This window comes from Anabrus simplex, chromosome 2 (genome assembly GCF_040414725.1).
Source record: "Anabrus simplex isolate iqAnaSimp1 chromosome 2, ASM4041472v1, whole genome shotgun sequence".
Lineage (NCBI taxonomy): Eukaryota > Metazoa > Arthropoda > Insecta > Orthoptera > Tettigoniidae > Anabrus > Anabrus simplex.
Window position 1 is genome coordinate 562,901,922 of NC_090266.1, and position 21,838 is coordinate 562,923,759.

General features: G+C 40.4%; 1 protein-coding gene across 1 annotated transcript in view; it reads right to left on the reverse strand.

Moving 5' to 3' along the window:
* The window catches only part of side-VII (sidestep VII), an 843,150-nt gene that overhangs the window by 47,226 nt on the left and 774,086 nt on the right, over positions 1–21,838 (reverse strand). The window contains exon 10 of the mRNA XM_067139977.2: positions 13,161–13,351. Within this exon, the coding sequence (XP_066996078.2) occupies positions 13,161–13,351 (191 nt within the window). The remainder of the gene's footprint in view (positions 1–13,160; positions 13,352–21,838) is intronic.

Here is a 21,838-nt window from a genome sequence, read left to right on the forward strand (position 1 = left end):
ATGACATTGAAGTTATTGGGAATTCCATGCACACTGCGCAGGAGTTAATCTTGACAGCCATTTCTCAACCTCAGCAAACTGGTCTTGACCTGAACGTGGCGAAGTCATCTTTAATTAATATAAATCAAGGTTAGCTATTACATAAGAACCTCTTCTTGAATCACCAGTCCTGTATAAAGGCAAAGGGAACCAAAGATATTTGGGAGTAACGTTTAAAGATGAAATCCGTTTTGACTCAGAATGGATTATAATTTCACTTAAAGAAGACCTTGAAAAGAGATCAACAAGTCCGGATCAGAAACTACGTATCGTTAACCTGTATACATGACCGAAACTAATACACGCGTTACATTTTTTTTGCTATGGGCTATACGTCGCACCGACACAGATAGGTCTTATAGCGACGATAGGATAGGAAAGGCCTAGGAGTTGGAAGGAAGCGGCCGTGGCCTTAATTAAGGTACAGCCCCAGCATTTACCTGGTGTGAAAATGGGAAACCACGGAAAACCATCTTCAGGGCTGCCGATAGTGGGATTCGAACCTACTATCTCCCAGATGCAAGCTCACAGCCGCGCGCCTCTACGCGCACGGCCAACTCGCCCGGTACACGCGTTACAGATGGCAACGTTATACCCATTACCACCGGCATTATTTAGACGAAATAGACAAGATTATTCGAAGTTTTGTTAAAGAGATGCTTTTCTTACCAGTTGGCATTCGCAACAATACGTTGTATTTATGTAGAAACGTCAGAGGGCTAAATTTAATTCGAGCTGGATGGGAAGGTATCCTTCACCAATTCAGTGTGTTCACATCATTAATGAAAGCTAATAATGAAAACCTAAATGCAGTTAGGATGTCGGTATATGAGTTAACAACTTCATGTGATCACCTTAAGTTTCCTGCAGCATTATAAATGACAAATTCACCACTGATCAAATTCCGGGAAGGACTGCGCAACCACGTGTTTTAAGGGGGTAGCAATGTACAGCGTGGTGCCCGAGGATAAGTAATCTAACAATAGCCGGTTATATACTTCGGAGTGGATGACATGTTTAAAGATGAATGCAAATCCTTCTACAGTTCGAGCCATTTCCCGTCGGCCTTACTCACGTCTTAGGAGGTTGTGACCGTGGAAAACTCATTCGGAACTCACGTCACCACATTGCAAGGTAAAATATAGCTGAAGCCCTGAGGAGGAAGGGCTGGAAAGTAGATGATGAAGTTAGCTGCCTTGCTTTGAATGGATCAAGTCGGAGGATTGAGATGATAGCGTACTCTACTAATACAAAGCGAAGTGCAATTGTGGATCCTACAATAAGATTCGAGTTGAGAAATGAACAGGATATAGAGGCACACCAAGAATTGTAGAGTATTTATGAATTCACAGTGAATTTCTCTAAGATCCATATCACTAGGAGTCAATGCAGTTTTATGATATTTTACTGGGAGCTCGAGGTGCTGTACCAAGTATTTTTTTTGAAAGTTTTAGGAAGAGAGTCAGCGTACCATCCTGTCCTAGGTAAGATATTGTAAAGACGATGCTTGAGAAATCCTGCCAAATCTTGAATCACCATCGCAATCAAAATATTTGAGCACGATTTGTTATAGCTGATATATACAATTTATTTTAGTGCGTGTACTGATCTTTTCTAAGGTATAAAATAGCCGATAATGACAACTAGTGAAGTAAAGTTAAATTAATATTGCATTTGAAGTGTTTATTTCAATGTGTTGCCCGTGTTGTTCTTTCAGACTATTTTGGGAAACATATGCGTCCCATGCCTATCATATATTCCGTAGACGTAATTTAATTATTCTAAATGTATGTTTTCATTGCGTTATTGAATCTATTGAATTAATGCAATTAATCTCCCTACAGCAATTAATGACAATGGTGGATGTTAATCAAATGAAAAACTTAAGTTATTAGAAAGATGTTGCTCTTTATTAACTAAATGCCAAACAAATATCAAATGATTTGTTTCTATGTTCTTCCTGGGTGAGAAAACATTTATAACGAAGCGATTTTAGTATTCAGAATATGTTAGGTTTGAACCTCACAATCTGCAACCGGAAAGATGGTTTTAACATCGTTTTCACAGTCCAGTCATATGCCGGGGCTGTACTTTCATACTGGTCTCGGCTGGTACCGTCCCAGCCCTTACCGTTTCCATTCCGTCTTCGCCGAAAACATTTCTACTGAGTCCGACGTTAAACAACTAGCAAAATAAAGAAATTATGTGTATCAGAGATTTAAATAGCCAACTCTGCGTTGGATTAGTGGCCCTTGGTTAACGTGAGAAAGTGAACGAGCAGAACGATCTACATATAGGTGGCTCAAAAGTATTCGACTGGCCGTAGTCACATTATGTTATCGTAATTGCTATACGGAGATATAAAAAAAACCCTACTCCTCAAATAACTTTGAGGTATTCTTGTGTTTACAGTCGGAGAACGAACGTTGTCAGGCATGTCAAATTTTTACGTCAGACGAGTATTCGTGTAGGTAACACAGTGTCGTGAATTTCTCGCAGTATACCTCGCGTATATCTTTCATGTGGTGTACGAGGGAAGCAGTCACTTTTTTCATCAGTAGTATATTTCGTGGCGGACGCGGACTAAACATTGCGGTAAAATGAGGAAATAACTGAAGCAGAAATGCAACCTTACAGTAGTATGACAACGAAGTACAATTGAAACGTAAAATACGTAACAAAAACGAAACGTTTCTGAAAGGTTAAATGCGTCAAAGATACAATGGAAATAATAAACAGACCCACCAGTATAAGGTCACCATCTATAGGATTCATCTCACAATGCAGAGAGAAAAGAGTAAAATAGTAGAGAAATAATAAACCTGAAGCTGAGAGCTCAAAAGATTAGAGCTTAAGGGCCTCCAGTAACATTAAACCATGGAGATCATATAATGACCGAAAAGCCCGAACGAAGGAAAACTTCCACCAGTCACACGAACAGACGATAGTGACATGCTTATGCTAGGAAACATACACACAACAGTTACGGGTGTTGGAGTAGTCATATTTACCGACGAAAGTAAATTGAAAATTAAAAATCTGGAGGAAAGAGTAGAGAAGAACTAGAAAATAAAAATCTCACAGCTACAGATAATCACGGTGAGGTTTCCGTACTTACTTGGGGTGTATGCTGCTAACGATATAGGGAAGTTGTGTCTCGTCGATGGTAACATAGACCGCAAACTCTACATTAACTTTCTGAAGTTTCACTTTCCCAAGAGTGTCAATGGTATGGGTCTTACTGACGGGTAATTCTTCACCGGATACATATACAAAACATACCACAGTCAACACTAAAATGTAGTCGCTACATTGTACGTCCCATTGGATGGCAATACTGCTGTAATCGTTAGATATGAATCTCAATAAGACTTTATGGATTAAAATAATTTGTCTTTCTACGTACTTAATACGAGTTTAATACTTACTACTTGCATAATAAGGCAAAATACGAAAGCATGACGTCTCGATAAATTTCCTGAAGAAATCGTCAATATTCAAAAGTAGGAAGATACTTCTAAAAACATCCGAAAACTTAGTCCAATCAATCCTATGAAGTTTACAGGAAATCGTAAAGAAGAAAGAAGGACCCAAGAGGCATTAAGGCTGTAAAAGGAGACCCCAAGAAAAGTTTTTATTTATTGTACATACATTATCATTATAGACTGTTATGCCTTTCAGCGTACAGTCTGCAAGCCTCTGTGAATTTACTAAACGTCGCCACAATCATCGATTTGCAACTAGTGTTGTGTCCTCATAAATAATAAAAAACAATTGAATGTTAATATATTCGCCATATTGTTCCAGGTGCATATCCTCAAACTTGAAGTAAGTAGAGGGACGAATCTTCTTAAGTCACTGTATCGAATTCGAGAAAAGTGTTCTTTTTTCATCCATAGTCTTTCGCAACCGGTGCCAATATTATTATTGGTAGGTAAGGGTTATTGTTGACTGATACGGCCTTGTAATAATACTCAACATGGCTTAGCTGTGTTGATACTGCTACACGGCTGAAAGCAACGGGAAACTACAGCCGTAACCACCTCCCGAGGACATGCAGCTCTCTCTGTATGAATGATGTACTGATGATGGCTTCCTCCCGGGTAAAATATTCCGGAGGTAAACTAGTCCCCCATTCGGATCTCCGGGTGGGGACTACACGAGAGGGGGCGATCATCAGGAAGATGGATACTGACATTCTGCGAGTCGGAGCGTGGACTGTTAGAAGTTTGAATCGTTGTGGTAGGTTAGAGAATCTGAAAAGGGAGATGGATAGGCTAAAGTTAGATGTAGTTGGTATAAGTGAAGTACGTTGGCAGGAAGAACAGGATTTTTGGTCAGGCGACTACCGAATTATCAACACGAAATCAAACAGGGGTAATGCAGGAGTTGGTTTAATAATGAATAAGAAAATAGGGCAGCGGATAAACTACTACGACCAGCATAGTGAAAGAATTATTGTCGCCAAGATAGACACCAAACCAATGCCCACCACAATAGTGCAGGTCTATATGCCTACTAGTTCAGCGGATGATGAAGAAATTGAAAGAATATATGAGGAGATAGAAGATTTAATACAATATGTCAAAGGTGACGAGAATCTAATTGTGATGGGAGACTGGAACGCAGTGGTAGGCCAAGGAAGAGAAGGTAGCACAGTAGGAGAATTTGGATTGGGACAAAGGAACGAAAGAGGAAGTCGGCTGGTTGAATTCTGCACTGACCATAATTTAGTCCTCGCCAATACTTGGTTCAAACACCACAAACGACGGTTGTATACGTGGACGAGACCTGGAGACACTGGAAGGTATCAAATAGACTTCATTATGATTAGGCAGAGATTCAGAAACCAGGTGTTGGATTGCAAAACTTTCCCAGGAGCAGACGTGGACTCTGACCACAACTTGTTGGTCATGAAATGCCATCTGAAGTTGAAGAAATTGAAGAAAGGAAAGAATGCAAAAAGATGGGATCTAGACAAATTGAAAGAAAAGAGTGTGATGGATTGTTTCAAGGAACATGTTGCACAAGGACTAAATGAAAAGGCCGAAGGAAACACAGTAGAGGAAGAGTGGAGAGTCATGAAAAATGAAGTCAGTAGGGCTGCTGAAGAAATGTTAGGAAGGAAGAAAAGATCAACTAAGAATCAGTGGATAACTCAGGAGATACTAGACCTGATTGATGAACGACGAAAATACAAGAATGCTAGAAATGAAGAGGGCAGAAAAGAATACCGGCGATTAAAGAATGAAGTGGCTAAGGAAGAATGGCTGAAGGAGAAGTGCAAGGATGTCGAAGGCTGTATGGTCCTGGGAAAGGTAGATGCTGCATACAGGAAAATCAAGGAAAACTTTGGAGAAAGGAAATCTAGGTGTATGAATATTAAGAGCTCAGATGGAAAGCCACTTCTAGGGAAAGAAGACAAAGCAGAAAGATGGCAGGAGCATATCCAACAGTTGTATCAAGGTAACGATGTAGATAATTTCGTTCTGGAACATGAAGGGGCTGTTGATGCTGATGAAATGGGAGACCCAATTTTGAGGTCAGAGTTTGACAGAGCTGTGAGTGACCTAAATAGGAACAAGGCACCTGGAATTGATGATATTCCCTCTGAATTACTGACTGCCTTAGGAGAAGCCAGCATGGTAAGGTTATTTCATTTAGTGTGCAAGATGTATGAGACAGGAGAAGTCCCATCCGATTTTCGGCAGAATGTTGTTATACCTATTGCCAAGAAAGCCGGTGCTGACAGGTGTGAAAACTACCGCACTATTAGTTTAGTATCTCATGCCTGCAAAATTTTAACACGTATTATTTACAGAAGAATGGAAAAACAAGTTGAAGCTGAGTTGGGGGAAGATCAATTTGGCTTCAGAAGAAATGTAGGAACACGTGAAGCAATCCTGACTTTACGTCTGATCTTAGAGGATCGAATCAAGAAGGACAAGCCCACGTACATGGCATTCGTAGATCTAGAAAAGGCATTCGATAATGTTGATTGGTCCAGGCTATTTATGATTCTGAAGATGATAGGGATCAGATACCGGGAACGAAGAATTATCTACAGTCTGTATAAAAATCAGTCTGCAGTGATAAGAATCGAGGGCTTTGAAAAAGAAGCAGCAATCCAGAAAGGAGTGAGGCAAGGCTGCAGTTTGTCCCCTCTCCTTTTCAATGTTTACATAGAACAGGCAGTAAAGGAAATCAAAGAGAAATTTGGAAATGGAATCACAGTCCAAGGAGAGGAAATCAAAACCTTGAGATTTGCGGATGATATTGTTATTTTATCTGAGACTGCAGAAGATCTCGAGAAGTTGCTGAATGGTATGGATGAAGTCTTAGGTAAGGAGTACAAGATGAAAATAAATAAGTCCAAAACAAAAGTAATGGAGTGCGGTCGAACGAAGGCAGGTGATGTAGGAAATATTAGATTAGGAAACGAAGTCTTAAAGGAAGTAGATGAATATTGTTACTTGGGTAGTAAAATAACCAACGATGGCAGAAGTAAGGAGGACATAAAATGCAGACTAGCACAAGCAAGGAAGAGCTTTCTTAAGAAAAGAAATTTGCTCACTTCAAACATTGATATCGGAATTAGAAAGATGTTTTTGAAGACTTTTGTGTGGAGCGTGGCATTGTATGGAAGTGAAACATGGACAATAACTAGCTCAGAAAGAAAGAGAATAGAAGCTTTTGAAATGTGGTGTTACAGAAGAATGCTGAAGGTGAGATGGATAGATCGAATCACGAATGAAGAGATACTGAATCGAATTGGTGAGAGGAGATCGATTTGGATAAATTTGACGAGAAGAAGAGATAGAATGATATGACACATCTTAAGACACCGAGGACTTGTTCAGTTGGTTTTTGAAGGAAGTGTAGGTGGCAAGAACGGTAGGGGTAGACCAAGGTATGAATATGACAAACAGATTAGAGCAGATGTAGGATGCAATAGTTACGTAGAAATGAAAAGGTTAGCACAGGATAGGGTGGCATGGAGAGCTGCATCAAACCAGTCTATGGACTGATGACTCCAACAACACAAGGGTTATTGTGCCCGAAGGCAGGTCCGAACTTCCGCAGAGATGTTCCTGAGCCGGAGTTTACGTGCGGTAGGGTGGCCAGTTCCTTTCCGCTCCTCCATTCCCTTACCCCCCACCAACAGCGCGCGGCAATCCACCCAACTCCTGACCACGCCCAATGTTGCTTAACTTCGGAGATCTCACGGGATCCGGTGTTTCAACACGGCTACGGCCGTTGGCATATATATTATTATTAATAATAATAAATACGTCGTAAATGGGACATATCCCGGCGGAAATGCTTACTTACAATAGTATGACAACGAAGTTAAATATACATTCCTTAAAAACAACGACAAAAATAAAACAAACAAACAACTCCATGAAAATCAAACAGTAAAATATATCAGAAGAAAACATTTTAACATAACAAAAGGAGAATAAGGAGGAAGTTCAAGAAAACAAGAAAACGGCAATTAAAATTGGACTATCAGTATTGTAATACAAAAATTAAGAGCAACTGCGAAGAATGAATACGAAATCTACGGAAAATGACTTAAAATAACACATTATACATAACGTTGTCCGCCTTCGTAGCGTAACGGTTAGTGTTATTAGCTGCCGTCCTTGGGGGCCCGGGTTCGATTCCCAGTACTGCCAGGAATTTAACCCTAGAACACTAACCCTTCGTAGGTAGCAGAACGGTATAGTTTATTGCCTTCCGCGCATGCGTGCCTGCCGTCATTTTGTGTAGCTGATATTTTCGAGCAGCTATTGACTGTGGCATGTGCGATTGTTGATATCTTTGCTCATTCTTGTAATAATTAGGTGGGTGTCGTCATATTGACGAATGGTTAGTGATAGTGTAAACTTAAAAGTATAATGTGTCTTCATGCCTTTTTTTTACATTTATACTAATTTTACTTATTTTCTTGGTAGTTTTGGTTTCTTTGCGATGTAAATAACCCACATTCATAATTTTAGGGTTTATTTGAATACGTTGTATTATAAAATTAATTTCTTATAAAACGTGTTCATTTAATATTTTTTGTCTGTCAAGTTTTCTATATTTAATAAATAATCACATAAAATTATTTAATATCTACGTATTTTGATTCATGTTAAGTTTACGACACTATAGGAACCCTAAATAACCAAAATCTTGCCAAATATAAGCTGTTACGTAGAAAATATAACAATTATAAATTGGAGTAGTCAAATTTACGAAGGGTTAGTAATAGTGTGTGGTGAAATAGGGTTAGTGTTCTAGGGTTAAAAACTGACAGCAGCGCTGGTACGTGATTGAATTGGGACATGCAGCTCACCTCCAATGAGGGTGTGCCTAAAGAGAGCTGCACCACCTCGGGATGAGGACACTAGTTTACTTACTTTACTATATATAACGTTGCATAATCATAACGAAGAAACATTAAACGTTTCAAAAATTTATGGAATACTCCATTAGAGGTATTGTAATACAATAATAGTTACACGAAAATCACGTAGAAATTCACACAACATTTTTCCAGTTCCTTAACACCAGGACTTACTGTAGATTGAGAGGTACAATAACCTATTACTAGCTGAACATAGTAAGTAAAGGACCATCACATACAAATTCACATGTAACTTAAATATTTCCAATGCCTTAAGGGGGGATGATGGTGATTCTATGCAAACAAGTCGTTTTTTAATTAATTTGCTACTCGCTTTACGTCGCACCGACACAGATAGGTCTTACGGCGACGATGGGATGGGAAAGGCCTAGGAGTTGGAAGGAAGCGGCCGTGGCCTTAATTAAGGTACAGCCCCAGCATTTGCCTGGTATGAAAATGGGAAACCACGGAAAACCATTTTCAGGGCTGCCGACAGTGGGGCTCGAACCCACGATCTCCCGGATGCAAGCTCACAGCCGCGCGCCTCTACGCGCATGGCCAACTCGCCCGGTTTTTTTAATTAATAGGCCTATATTAATTTACCACTTATTGGCAATATGTTACCAAGTTTTTATGACACTGTGACCATTCTTTTCACCGCAATAAAATAATACATCAGCGCCTGCACAGTTGAACAACGCCTCAACTTGGTTATCGTTCAACTTCCTTTCAATCCAGAGCTTGTTTTATCTCTGACATGTGTATGCTCCAGTATTGCAATGTCTTTGTTGAAGTTATAGGAGTGATCCACAGATGGCAATACTGGCACTTATTTTATGAATAAACAATGTAAACAAGTCTTGGAGGTTAGTTGGTCCTTTCTGGAAGTAGTACTTCATGTGGAAATATTATTGCTGTTTACAGAGGATGAATGCGACAGTTTTAAGCGAATTGTGCATATATTATCGACAATTATACCCCGTTTACAAAGGAAGAAAGGCAAGTTTGCCGGGAATCGATTTAATAAAGGAAATACAACTCTGGATACATCTGGAGGTCCTCTTGATGAGAGTGCTTCTAGGAAGAAGATTTTTTCTAATTTGCTGTCCCAACCTGATAACTGATGTGAACAAGATACTTCTGAGTTTAGAATGATAGATATTAGCATTTTATGCTCCAAGATTAACTCTTTATTACAATGTAGTGAGTGTTTAGACAGTAGATTCAGGGAAATGATAAAATGTAGGAAGGGGCAAAAACGAGAGAATGGAAATGTGTTGGGTGGGAAAGGTAGGCTTTCAGGCAAGGGAATAGACACTCTGCAAGTTTATTATGGGAAAGCTAGTTGCTTTACGTCGCACCGACACAGACAGGTCTTATGGCGACGATGGGGCAGGGAAGGGTTAGGAGTGGGAAGGGAGCGTCCGTGGCCTTAATTAAGGTACAGCCCCAGCATTTTCCTGGTGTGAAAATGGGAAACCACTGAAAACCATTTTCAGGGCTGCCGACAGTGGGGTTCGAACCTACTATCTCCTGAATACTGGATACTGGCCGCACTTAAGCGGCTGCAGCTATAGAGCTCGGTTTATGGGAAAGCAATCAGAGAAAACTCAGCAAGTGTAGATTCTATCAAAGGAGCAGTTTGGGCCTCATATTTCCATAAGCTATCCACCAATGAGCATCCACAACATATGTTGTGCCCCAAAGGCAGTGACACATGGTGTGGATACTAGAAAGCTAAGGAGGCTGGTGAGACATATGACCACATGCATAGCTTACCTTCTGCAGTTTTAAATTAAATAATGCCGGTGCACATCCAACGCTTTTAGAAAAATGCTTGCATGGAGGCACACAAAGCTGCAATGAAAGTTTGAACAATCAAATTTGGCTGCGATGCCCCATAACTGCATTTTGTGGTGCTAAAACTGTTCAGAAAGCAACATATGGTGCTGTTCTATATTATAATGATGGCAATGAAGGAAAAGTGAAGGTGTTAGAGCTTTTAGGGATCAATAGAGGGATGCACACATTAAATACATTGAGAGTGTTGGACAAAGAGCGGGATGATCGGGCTGATGCAGCATTGACAAAAGCATCCAATGTTCACAGGCAATTGACAAGATTACAGAAGAGAGGAATATAAGATGAGGAAAACCCTGATTATGGCGCAGGAAGGGTTTAAACATCCATAAAAATTTTATTTTTCAATGAAAAGTTGCAAAATATATCAAAGTAAACAAACCTGTTTTTCTAGAAATGTATTTGTTTTAAGATCTTAGGAACATATAACTCCATGATGGTTTAAGAAAGAACTTTCAAATGTTCTCAGCTTGTGTGTATAGGTAACCTGCCTAAAATGGACTAAAATAAAGTAAATTAGGGGTGAATTACAAGTGATATGTGATAAAATACAAGAAAAATTGACATTAAAACAGTCCATACCAAAAAAGTCATAAAACTTTAATCAGTTAGACAGTAATATTAATTTTGGTCCAGTTGTAAACTGAACCTTTAAGACTGTTTTAGTCCAGTTTCATGACAGTGTATCTATTGGTTGAGAAACTGTGTGTTCCTTAATTGTTTAATGTTTCTGTACCGGGCGGTACACCTCCACGCCGCTAATTTAAAATGTGCGCCAGTTGAAACTCCTCTGCTGGAGGAAGTCTGAACTTTATTGACGGTATTAATTTTCAAGTTTCTCAGAAGATGTCACTACGTGGAAATTTTAGAGTTTTTGAACTGTGTCATTTTCGACGTATTTTTGTTTTGCTTGTAGTAAGAAGTGTGAACTTTCTCTTCTAGAGGACACTACTGAAGATCAACAATAGTGCACCCTAGTGCGGAGTGAAAGAACTATTTTTTTTGGAGAAATTTTTATTTCAAAAGTTTGTTTCTTGTTAAATTTCTTTCTGTTATTGTTTAAGTTGGCTGTATACCCCTCTCTTTCCCCTTGTTTTGTATTTAGCCAATCCCGAATTTCTTTTATTAATTTCTGACCAATCAGAGGTATCTTCCCCCAACTTGAATATGTTGCTGTATCCTACCCAATAAAGAGTTTGTGGGAGGGTGTTTTCATTCCCCTAACGCCTCGAACCTTCCGCGAGAGGATATAAACTGCTGATTTTAGGGTCTCCGGGCCACTTCTCTTCCATCTTTCAGTGTGTAAAGTACATAGCAGGGGGCGGGAAGCGCCTCTTTCTTCGGCAGCGGTCAACAACAAGGTAATGGCCAATTAATAACTTCTTTCCTTGCTAGCTCAGCAGTTTAACTCTCGGGGCGGGTCCGAAGTTTTTCCATTATGTAACCTTCCCTAAAATGTAAAGGAACTTGTATCTATTCCATCTTTTAAACTGCATATCGGGATAGAGAGTGCTTAACCCTCTCGAGTTCCCAATCATATTGTTTTGAGGTGAACTTATTTTTCTCAACCTATTCTTAGTTAACGTAAAACAAATTGTTCTTTTCTAAAGTCACCTCTGTAGTATGGGATTAGCCCTTGCATTAGTGGCCTAGAGCCAGATTAGGTTTTAGAAACAAAGTGTATTAGGAGTGCAGATCGCCTCCTCTCAAATTGTTATTTTGGAGGTCATGTAATTACCCCTTTTCATTTAATAGACCTCAGTAGGTTGGGTATTTTACCCCTGTGTCTATGTTCAGTGAGGACAACTTGAAGGTGGAGTTTGGTGTGGCCTTTGAGAGGCTTAAAGTTGAGAGCGAGTGGCTCTTTTTCGAAAATTGAGTGTTGTATGCCTCGTGGAGGCTTTTCGGTGTAATTTGGAGCAAGTGCTCCTGAGCATGAATGGGGTTTTCTGCCCCTCTGTTAATACTTAGTTTGAAGTAAGGTTGGGCTGATTGCCCAAGCATTGTGAAGTCAGGGCTCGAAGCCCAAATTCTGTAAATATTGTAACTACCCTTTTGACTTGCTACTCTGTACCTGCCATGTTTGTTATTTCTTCATTTTAAAAAGAAAATATAACCTTGTTAAATTTTACATTAACTTTGATTCCGTAGTTTGAGACCCGTTCACGCCCGCACCTTCTTTCACCTCTACCTACCACTAAAACTCGGTAACAGTTTCTATATAGTTATTAACAATTGATATTGTTAACATTCATTGCATAACTTATTTTTCTATCAAAAACTGTAGACTGACTTTGTTCAAATAGCTGTGCCAGGTCACATTTAAATATGTTAATATTAAGCATTGGTTTTTAATTCAGTTACATACTACTGCATTTTCACCATCATTCCCCCCTTAATAGCACAACTTACAACAGACTGAGCGGTACAGTGATTTACTATTAACTTATTATTGTAAATAAAACACCATCACAATCAAATTTACGGATAACTTCATTCTATCACTATAGTATGTGTGTGTGTGTGTGTACCACGTCAATTTGTTTATATTGTCGGAAGTTTCAGATTTATCATTATCATTCAAAGTACAACATCACAACATGGGCGAAACGCCTTACAGTGTAAATAAACAAGTACTGTCAACACCAGAAGAAGCATTAAATAATTATAGCTGATGATCACTTTTGAACAAAGTATATAACTCATTTCATCCCTATAGCTTTTAAAGTGGAAATTAAGTGAAATGTACTTTAACCTTAAATCTCAAAGTACAATTTACTCATATGGAGGAATTCACTCAAAAATTAACAACTACAATCAAATGAGTTCTCCTGAAACACTAAAGAAAAAAGTGGATACTCACGATCTTTCCCTTACTGCCAATGTTGTTGAGGTCCTGAAGGGGCATGCCGTTACGAAGAGTGCAATACCCCGCATATACTCCAGCAACAGGGTTCTGAAGGCTTTGCTGCAATAACCCACGTGATGGTGACGTTTCAATGGTTGATATGTGTTGACGTTTTCGTAAGTAATCGGTATGGTCTTCCTGATCGACTGCAACACATCAAAGACTCAGTAAACTTTCTAAACTAATATAACTTAGTGGAAGTACACGGCTGATGGACTAGTAAAAACAGCACATATGGTATAAAAGAAACACATCACATGGAACTCATAGGTCAATCAATTAGTTACATCAGTAAATTGGTGCAAATAAGCTCCTGAGACGAGCCACATATCAAGTGATATATTTATAAAGATAAATTGGAAGCAGAAGTAATCTTGGAAACGGAAATAGAAAAATCTTCAATAATGAACTTTACAGCGGATGGATTGCTTTGTGAATCGTAGTCTTAGTGTCTTCGTTATGCGTTCGGAGGCAGGGAGAAGATAAGAAAAACCCCAATAATGAGGAAAGTACAGGAGGATGTACGTGCAACATTATTTTGAGCTTACTGAGAAGTGCAGTAAAAGACAGCCTCAACAGTACAAGTAGGAGACTAGATTGTTAACGGACATGCTTGAACGTATGATCTAACACTTTCTGTTGTTTTCAGAAATAGAGAGATGTCTATAAAGCAAAGTATGCTTTCACGTTAAAGTAGTAGTTATGTGTAAACATGGAACACACTAGATTTCATTTACATAATTATTGACCTAACCTAAGTTGATATGCGGTAGGTGGATTGCGCGGGGCGGGGGTTGTTTAGGATGTGACAAATGCCTGCAACCAAAAATGACACTAGGCTATAAAATACAATTCAGTGGCTGAATTTTCTTTATAACATTCAAGAGGATCATTTCACCGCTGCTCATAGGACAATTGATTGCCATGAAGCAGCATACAAAGAGTGCGAGGTAAAACCTGGTGTTTTACAAGAGGAAACCTCTCCAGCTCTTACTTCTGTGCTCTTGATCTATAATGTTTCGTAATAATTATTATGACGTATAGAAACGTCAATGGCAATGAATGTAACAGTTTTGATCTCATAGTAAAACTAGCCTATACCAGTACATAAAACCGAATCACATGGAATTAACTGAATTTGGCTATGTCGTCCAGTGGCTATCAAAGTGCTGCCGTAATTACAAGAGTAAGTCAACCTCAACCTGTCATTGACAACTTGATCGATGATTGTCTGTGTATGTGTGAATGAGACATTCGCACGTTGGTAGATGTATTTTTTTTTCTAGTTGCTTTACGTCGCACCGACACAGATAGGTCTTATGGCGACGATGGGACAGGAAAGGGCTAGGAGTGGGAAGGAAGCGGCCGTGGCCTTGATTAAGGTACAGCCCCACCATTTGCCTGGTGTGAAAATGGGAAACCACGGAAAACCATTTTCAGGGCTGCCGACAGTGGGGTTCGAACCTACTACCTCCCGAATACTGGATACTGGCCGCACTTAAGCGACTGCAGCTATCGAGCTCGGTGTTGGTAGATGTAATACCACTTCCAATCTATTGCGGATGAGAATTTCAGGAATTTACCGACTCCGAAAATTGTTACCAGTGGATGTGGCGATCAAAATTTAGCCTTATTTTCGAGTTATAAGTTTCGGAAAAATAATTTATTTCCGAACACTTTAAACGTATTCATGAGAGGTATAACAGCTACAAGTGTTAGCTTCTTTGAAGCGCTCTTTATGTTGCAGCGTGATGGAACTTCTATCGTTATAGCCAACATTCATAACATGTTTAGTTATGTGCTGAGGAGGACGAGTATATGCCGGAATGGCAACCACTAGCTAGTTCGATCCGTGACTGGACCACGATTTACCATGCAAGGCAGAAGAGGTGTACTTGGTTCTTCCAGAAGTATATTCCTCTGTAGGAAGTAAAAAAAAATTCTGGTGGGGGAGTGGAACCATGGGTTTCACTTAGGTCCAGTGCTATGCTGTTTCATGGGGACGTTATCTTGATTATTTCTGAAGCTAGATACTGAAGAATCCGTTAACTCTGACTCCTACTGGGAACTTCATGGACTGTAGTGCGATAGCTTCGGTGAGTGCCGGGATTGCCCGAGGACAAGTTCGGCTCGCCAAATGCAGGTCTCTTTTGATTTGATGCCCGTAGGCGACCTGCGCGTCGTGATGAGGATGAAATGATGATGAAGACGACACATACACCCAGCCCCCGTGCCAGCGAAATTAACCAATTATAGTTAAAATTCCCGACCCTGCCGGGAATCGAACCCGGGACCCCTGTGACCAAAGTCCAACAAGCCAACCATTTAGCCAGGGAGCCGGACATAGCTTTGGTTTTTAGTTTGTTCATAAAAATGCCGTTCCAACTATGTTCTTAAATGATCCAACATGAAATTCGAATATGCAAATCGTCAGGTGAAAGAAGAAGGACAACCAGCCTGTAAGTCAGGCCACTGTACCGACACCAACAAAAGTTGGGAAATAGTCAGGAAGAGAGAGACAGTTTGCCACTGAGATCTAGGGATTAGTATCTTCCTGGCCAGTTTTTCAGGTTCGATATTCGGGTCTGGAACAAAAAGGTGCACTCAGTCTCATTAAACACGATCAAATAGGTTTCTATTCCTGACCTCTCTAGGAATGTATTTATTTCGTTCTTCCCTTTCAACTTGTAATGACCTGATATTTCATGTCTATCATTAACAGGCATCACTATATATATATATATATATAAGGTTATTCAACTAAATTATCCAACTTAAATAACTTCTGATACCTTAACAACACAGAAATTCTGTTTTAAAATTCTTTAATTGTATTGAGGGGCTCATAAAACACTGACCAATTCGTCTTCATCACGTGCGTAGTTACCAAGAAACCGGTAGCAACTTTGATTCTTATAAATAGGACTCTACTAATTTTACCCAATAGAACAAATAAGAATCGAGCGAGAAGTTTAGTGATGTGCTTATTTTGCAAATCGGAGCAGTAAGCAGTACTTTTGGAAATAATAAATAATGGCGTACGGCCTCCGGAGGGGCCTGGTGCAGGTCTTTTTCTAGTAGACGGCCTATTAGGCGACCTGCATGTCTGTGAAGATAAGGACCCTACCTAGGATGATTTCTAATGTTGAATACGCCATAAACACCCAGGCCCCAAGCCATTAGAATTAACCAATTAAGGTTAAAATCCCCGACCCGCCCGGAAATCGAACCCGGGACCCTTTGAACTGAAGGCCAGTACGCTGACCGTTCAGCCACTTTTGGAGATATTAAAGGGTTTAACACGCATGGGCATTAGATAGAAAGCGATGCGCCACTCGCTGTGATACGGCGTCACTCAGGCATTCGCTCTTTTCCCGACGAGTGGGCCTGGAGAAACAACATTCCGAAGTTACACAACTTTTGTTACACTGACGTTTGAATTGGAAAGAGACGAGACAATGCAGTGAAATTGTAATACCTCAAGTGCTTTATTGCCCTTCTCATGAGCACACAGTACATGAAATAATTTCAACAACTTCAAAATCCAATGAATTGAAAAAAATATAGATGCAAAAATTAGAGGAGAAAGTTATTTGTTAAGTACTGTACATTACAGTGCACTGACAGACAGATTGAACACACTGCGACACGTGTTCCGTCTGAGGGTTGTTGTGTTGTATGTTTTGATTATTGGATATTACTGGCTTTTCACTGGAGGTACTTTTACAGAAATAAGGATGACTGGGGTACCAAACGGAATAAATCAGAAATATATTATTACTATGGAACGAGCCACCGGAGTCCACCTCTGTGGTGTAGTGGTTAGTGTGATTAACTGCCACCCCCGGAGGCCCGGGTTCGATTCCCGGCTCTGCCACGAAATTTGAGGAAGTGGTACGAGGGCTGGAACGGGGTACACTCAGGCTACGGAGGTCAACTGAGTAGAGGGGGGTTCGATTCCCACCTCAGCCATCCTGGAAGTGGTTTACCGTGGTTTCCCACTTCTCTTCCAGGCAAATGCCGGGATGGTACCTAACTTAAGGCCACGGACGCTTCCTTCCCTTTTCCTTGTCTATCCCTTCCAATTTTCCCATCCCCACCAAGGCCTCTGTTCAGCAGAGCAGGTGAGGCCGCCTGGGAGAGGTACTCGTCGTCCTCCCCAGTTATACCCCCGACCCACAATCTGAAGCTCCAGGACACTGCACTTGAGGCGGTAGAGGTGGGATCCCTCGCTGAGTCCGAGGGAGAAACCGACCCTGGAGGCTAAACAGATTAAGAAGAATAAGAAGAAGAAGAACGAGCCACCGGAGACCAAGGGTCCGTTGTAGAATTACGATCCGAGAAATCCCGACGTTGACATAGCATGTGCGTGATAACATTTTTGTCCACTCCTCACATTATTCCCCAGATTCTTAGGCGCGTAAGTGTGCGTGCCTCTCCTTGTCAGCGGCTTGAAAAACGGCACAATTTCTCACTTTTAACGAACAGTACTATGCAGTCGTTCTAAAAGTCTCTAGTTACAGAGCTAGAATGACCCGGCCGCAGAGAGCCGTGAACACTCCTTGCCGTAATCCGTTGAGTGTGCACAATGCTCATTCCAATCAGCGCCTCAGAGTAGGGATCGAATAGCTGGAATACTATGAAGAACCAGTGTGTTACATACCAGTAGCTATCAGTAGCTAAAAAAAGAGATAGGCTTAACTCCAGTTTAGAATATTGTGTAATTCTTGCATAATCCTTTCGATATTCAGTAATTTTTTTTTGCTAGGGGCTTTACGTCGCACCGACACAGATAGGTCTTATGGCGACGGTAGGATAGGAAAGGCCTAGGAGTTGGAAGGAAGCGGCCGTGGCCTTAATTAAGGTACAGCCCCAGCATTTGCCTGGTGTGAAAATGGGAAACCACGGAAAACCATTTTCAGGGCTGCCGATAGTGGGATTCGAACCTACTATCTCCCGGAATAAGAATTAATCATAAGCCATTAAAATCCCCGACCCAGCCGGAATTGAACCCGGGACCCTCTAAACCGAAGGCCAGTACACTGACCATTAAGCCAACGAGTCGGACAGATATTCAGTAATTAACGGCAATTTTCTTTCTGTTCGGGTGTTACAGGATAAAAATAAAATACGACTAAGTAGTATTGTAGTGAAGTAGTATGTTAATTACCTGAATATACGAACTAATTACACTTCTTCTGTATAAAACTAGCCCAATGCCAATTTTATAACTTCTGGCAACCTAATTATTCAGGATAGGTAATTTTTAAAAGGTTTCAGTGGATATTAGTAATTCTGAAGAGCATCTATATTGCCTAAGCAGTCAATATCGTTGTTCGACTTGTATAGTTCTACCATGTAAATACATATGTTTTTTTTTTCAAGTTACTTGAAGTCGCACCGACACAGATAGGTCTTATGGCGACGATGGGATAGGAAAGGGCTAGAAGTGGGAAGGAAGTGACCGTGACCTTATTTAAGGTACAGCCCCAGCATTTGCCTGTTGTGTAAAAAGGAAACCACGGAAAACCATCTTCAGAGCTGCCGACAGTAGGGTTCGAACCCACTATCTCCCGAATAATGGATACTGGCCGCAATTAAGCGACTGCAGCTATTGAGTTCGGTAATACATATGTTTGTTAGTGTCTCTGTTTTGTTGTGAGTTTCACTGCTTCATAGCCAGATACAGTCCATGAAGTTATGTAAGTACTGAACAATGATAACGATAGTTATAATAATAATAATAATAATAATAATAATAATAATAATAATAATAATAATAATAATAATAATAATAATAATAATAATAATAATAATAATAATAATAATAATAATAATAATAATTGTACCGGGCGGTACACCTCTACACCGTTTATTTAAAAGTTGCGCCAGTTGAAACTCCTCTTCTGGAGGAAGGTTGAACTTTATCTATTCTATTAATTCTCTACTTTCTCAGAAGATGTCACCACGTGGAAAATTTTGAGTTTTTGAACTGTGTCACTTTTGATGTGTTTTGTTTCGCTTGAAGTAAGAAGTGTGAACTTTCTCTTCTAGAGGACACTACTGAAGATCAACAATAGCGCACCCTAGTGCGGAGTCAAAGAACTATTTTGTTGGAGAAATTTTTATTTCAAAAGTTTGTTTCTTGTTAAATTTCTTTCTGTTATTGTTTAAGTTGGCTGTATACCCCTCTTTTCCCCCTTGTTTTAGATTTATCCAATCCCGAATTTCTTTTAGTAATTTCTGACCAATCTGGTGTATCTTCCCCCAACTTGTATCTGTTGCGGGGTCCTATCCAATAAAAACATTGTGGGCGGGTGTTTTCATTCCCCTAACGCCTAGAAACTTCCGCGAGAGTATATAAACTGCTGATTTTGGGGTCTCCGGGCCACTTCTGTTCCATCTTTCAGTGTATTAAGTACATAGCAGGAGGCGGGAAGCGCCTCTTTCTTCTTCAGCCGTTCAACACCAGGTAATGGCCTATTAATAACTTCTTTTCTTGCTAGGTCGGCAGTTTAACACTCGCGGCGGGTTCGAAGCATTTCCATCATGTAACCTTCTCCTAAAATGTAATTACTCTTTTCATCTTTTTCTTGTAAAGCTACATATTGGGATAGAGAGTGCTAACCCTCTCGAGCTCCCACTCACATTTGTTTTGAGGTGAACTATTCTTCGTTTATGTAATGTAAAGTGTTCTTCTCGAAGTCACCTCTGTAGTATGGGATTAGCCCTTGCGTTAGCGGCCCAGAGCCAGATTAGGTTTTAAAAACAAAGTGTATTAGGAGTGCAAGATCGCCTCCTCTCAAATTGTTATTTTAGAGGTCATGTAATCAACCTTCTTTTCATGTAATAGACCTCCGTAGGTTGGGTATTTTACCCCTGTGAATACGTCCTTAGAGGACAGCTTGAAGGTAGAGTTTGGTGTGGCCTTGTGATAGGCTTACAATTTTGAGAGCGGATCGCTCTTTGAAATTCGTTTCTGTATGCCTCGTGCAGGCTTTATGTGTAATGTTTGGAGCCAGTGCTCCTGGGCATGAATGGGGTTTTCTGCCCCTTGGCTAAAATTTTTTTTGGAGTAAGGCGGGGCTGATTGCCCAAGAGTTAGGAAGTAAGGGCACTGAGCCCGAATCCAGTAATATTGTACCTACATTTTTGCTACTCTGTACCTGTTATGATTGTTATCTCTTGTTTTTGAAAAGAAAATATAACCTAGTTAAATTTTAAATTAATTTTACATTGCACGTTAATTTCGTAGCTTGAAACCCATTCACACCCGCACCTTCTTTCACCTCTACCTACCACGGATATCTCCGTAACAAGTGGTAGCAGAGCGTGGTTGAATGGGTCTCAATTTAGCCCCTTTTGACGGCTAAACATTGCTTTGATTCGAACTCTAACAATTTTCTCAGTTGCTGGAATTTTTTGAGTTTTTCAAAATTGTTCTGTCATCATGCCCGGCCCTCGCGATGTTCTCCTCCTTAACTACTTGCGCAAAGAGGAGTTGATATACGAGTTAACTATCAGAAATGTGCAATCTGGAGGCACGGTTGCAATCGACACCAACAAGCTTAGAGAGTCCCTTGATTTGCCCATTTCCATCCCCAATTTGGGAGAGAAAGAAATTGATGACTCTCTTTCCACGATCGTCGAGAATATTACTGGGCTAGCATCTGTAGTCAGCTTTTTTGATGAAAACGATCCGTCTCCTAATCAAATTAAGCGTGTGCAAGGCAGGCTGTATCACTTTGCAAATAGAGTTAATGATCTGTTGTCTCTAAAGGTGAATGACGTTCAGAGGAAGGAAGCTAATACGCTCCTTGAAACTATCTCTGAATTGTCTAGTAAAGTCACTCAATTGTTAACTGGGGAAGTTCCTCCCAAATCTGATCAGCCCACCATAGTGAATGTAAGTAGTGAGGAAGAACCTGCTAAGGGAGAAGGCAATAGGATAACCGTTGCTGCTCAAACTATCTCTGCCCCATTGGACAACGAGTCTGAACGCCGCACATCGTTGAACAATGTACGTGCTGAATTAACTTCCTTGCCATTGAAACCTTTACCTACTATGTCGCCCGGGTTTAGCAGCTTGCCTCATCCATTGGCAATGTTGCTCAGAGGTATATCCAAGTTTTCCGTTAATACCACCAGTGACGTAATTTCATTTTTAAGATTTCTAGTGGAATTTCAGGATCATGCCCTTGTGTTTTCTCTTTCCCCATGTCAAATTTTGCAAATTATCTATCCTTATGCTATTGGGGTTCTCTCAGATAAAATAGTAAGAGCCATAGCTGAACAGTCATCTATCGAAGATTTCCATGCACATCTGCTTGCAAATTTTATTCCTGCCCGCGCGAGGTCATCTCTTATTCAGAAATACTATTATCGGGTACAGCGCTTGGATGAAAACCTGGCAGACTTCATCCAAGATATTAAGTTTTATACTAGGGTGTTTGCTCTCCACTTCCCTGAGGATCAGATCGTGCAAGCTATTATCGAAGGGATTTCACCACCCTACAGGTCATATTTGTGTTTCGCGGCGTGCCCGCAAACCTTCTCTGAACTGGAAGCATTAGCCGTCTCTGCGGAAGGAGTTAGGTATGCCGATTCCTTGCGTGTGGCAAAAGAACCCCCGC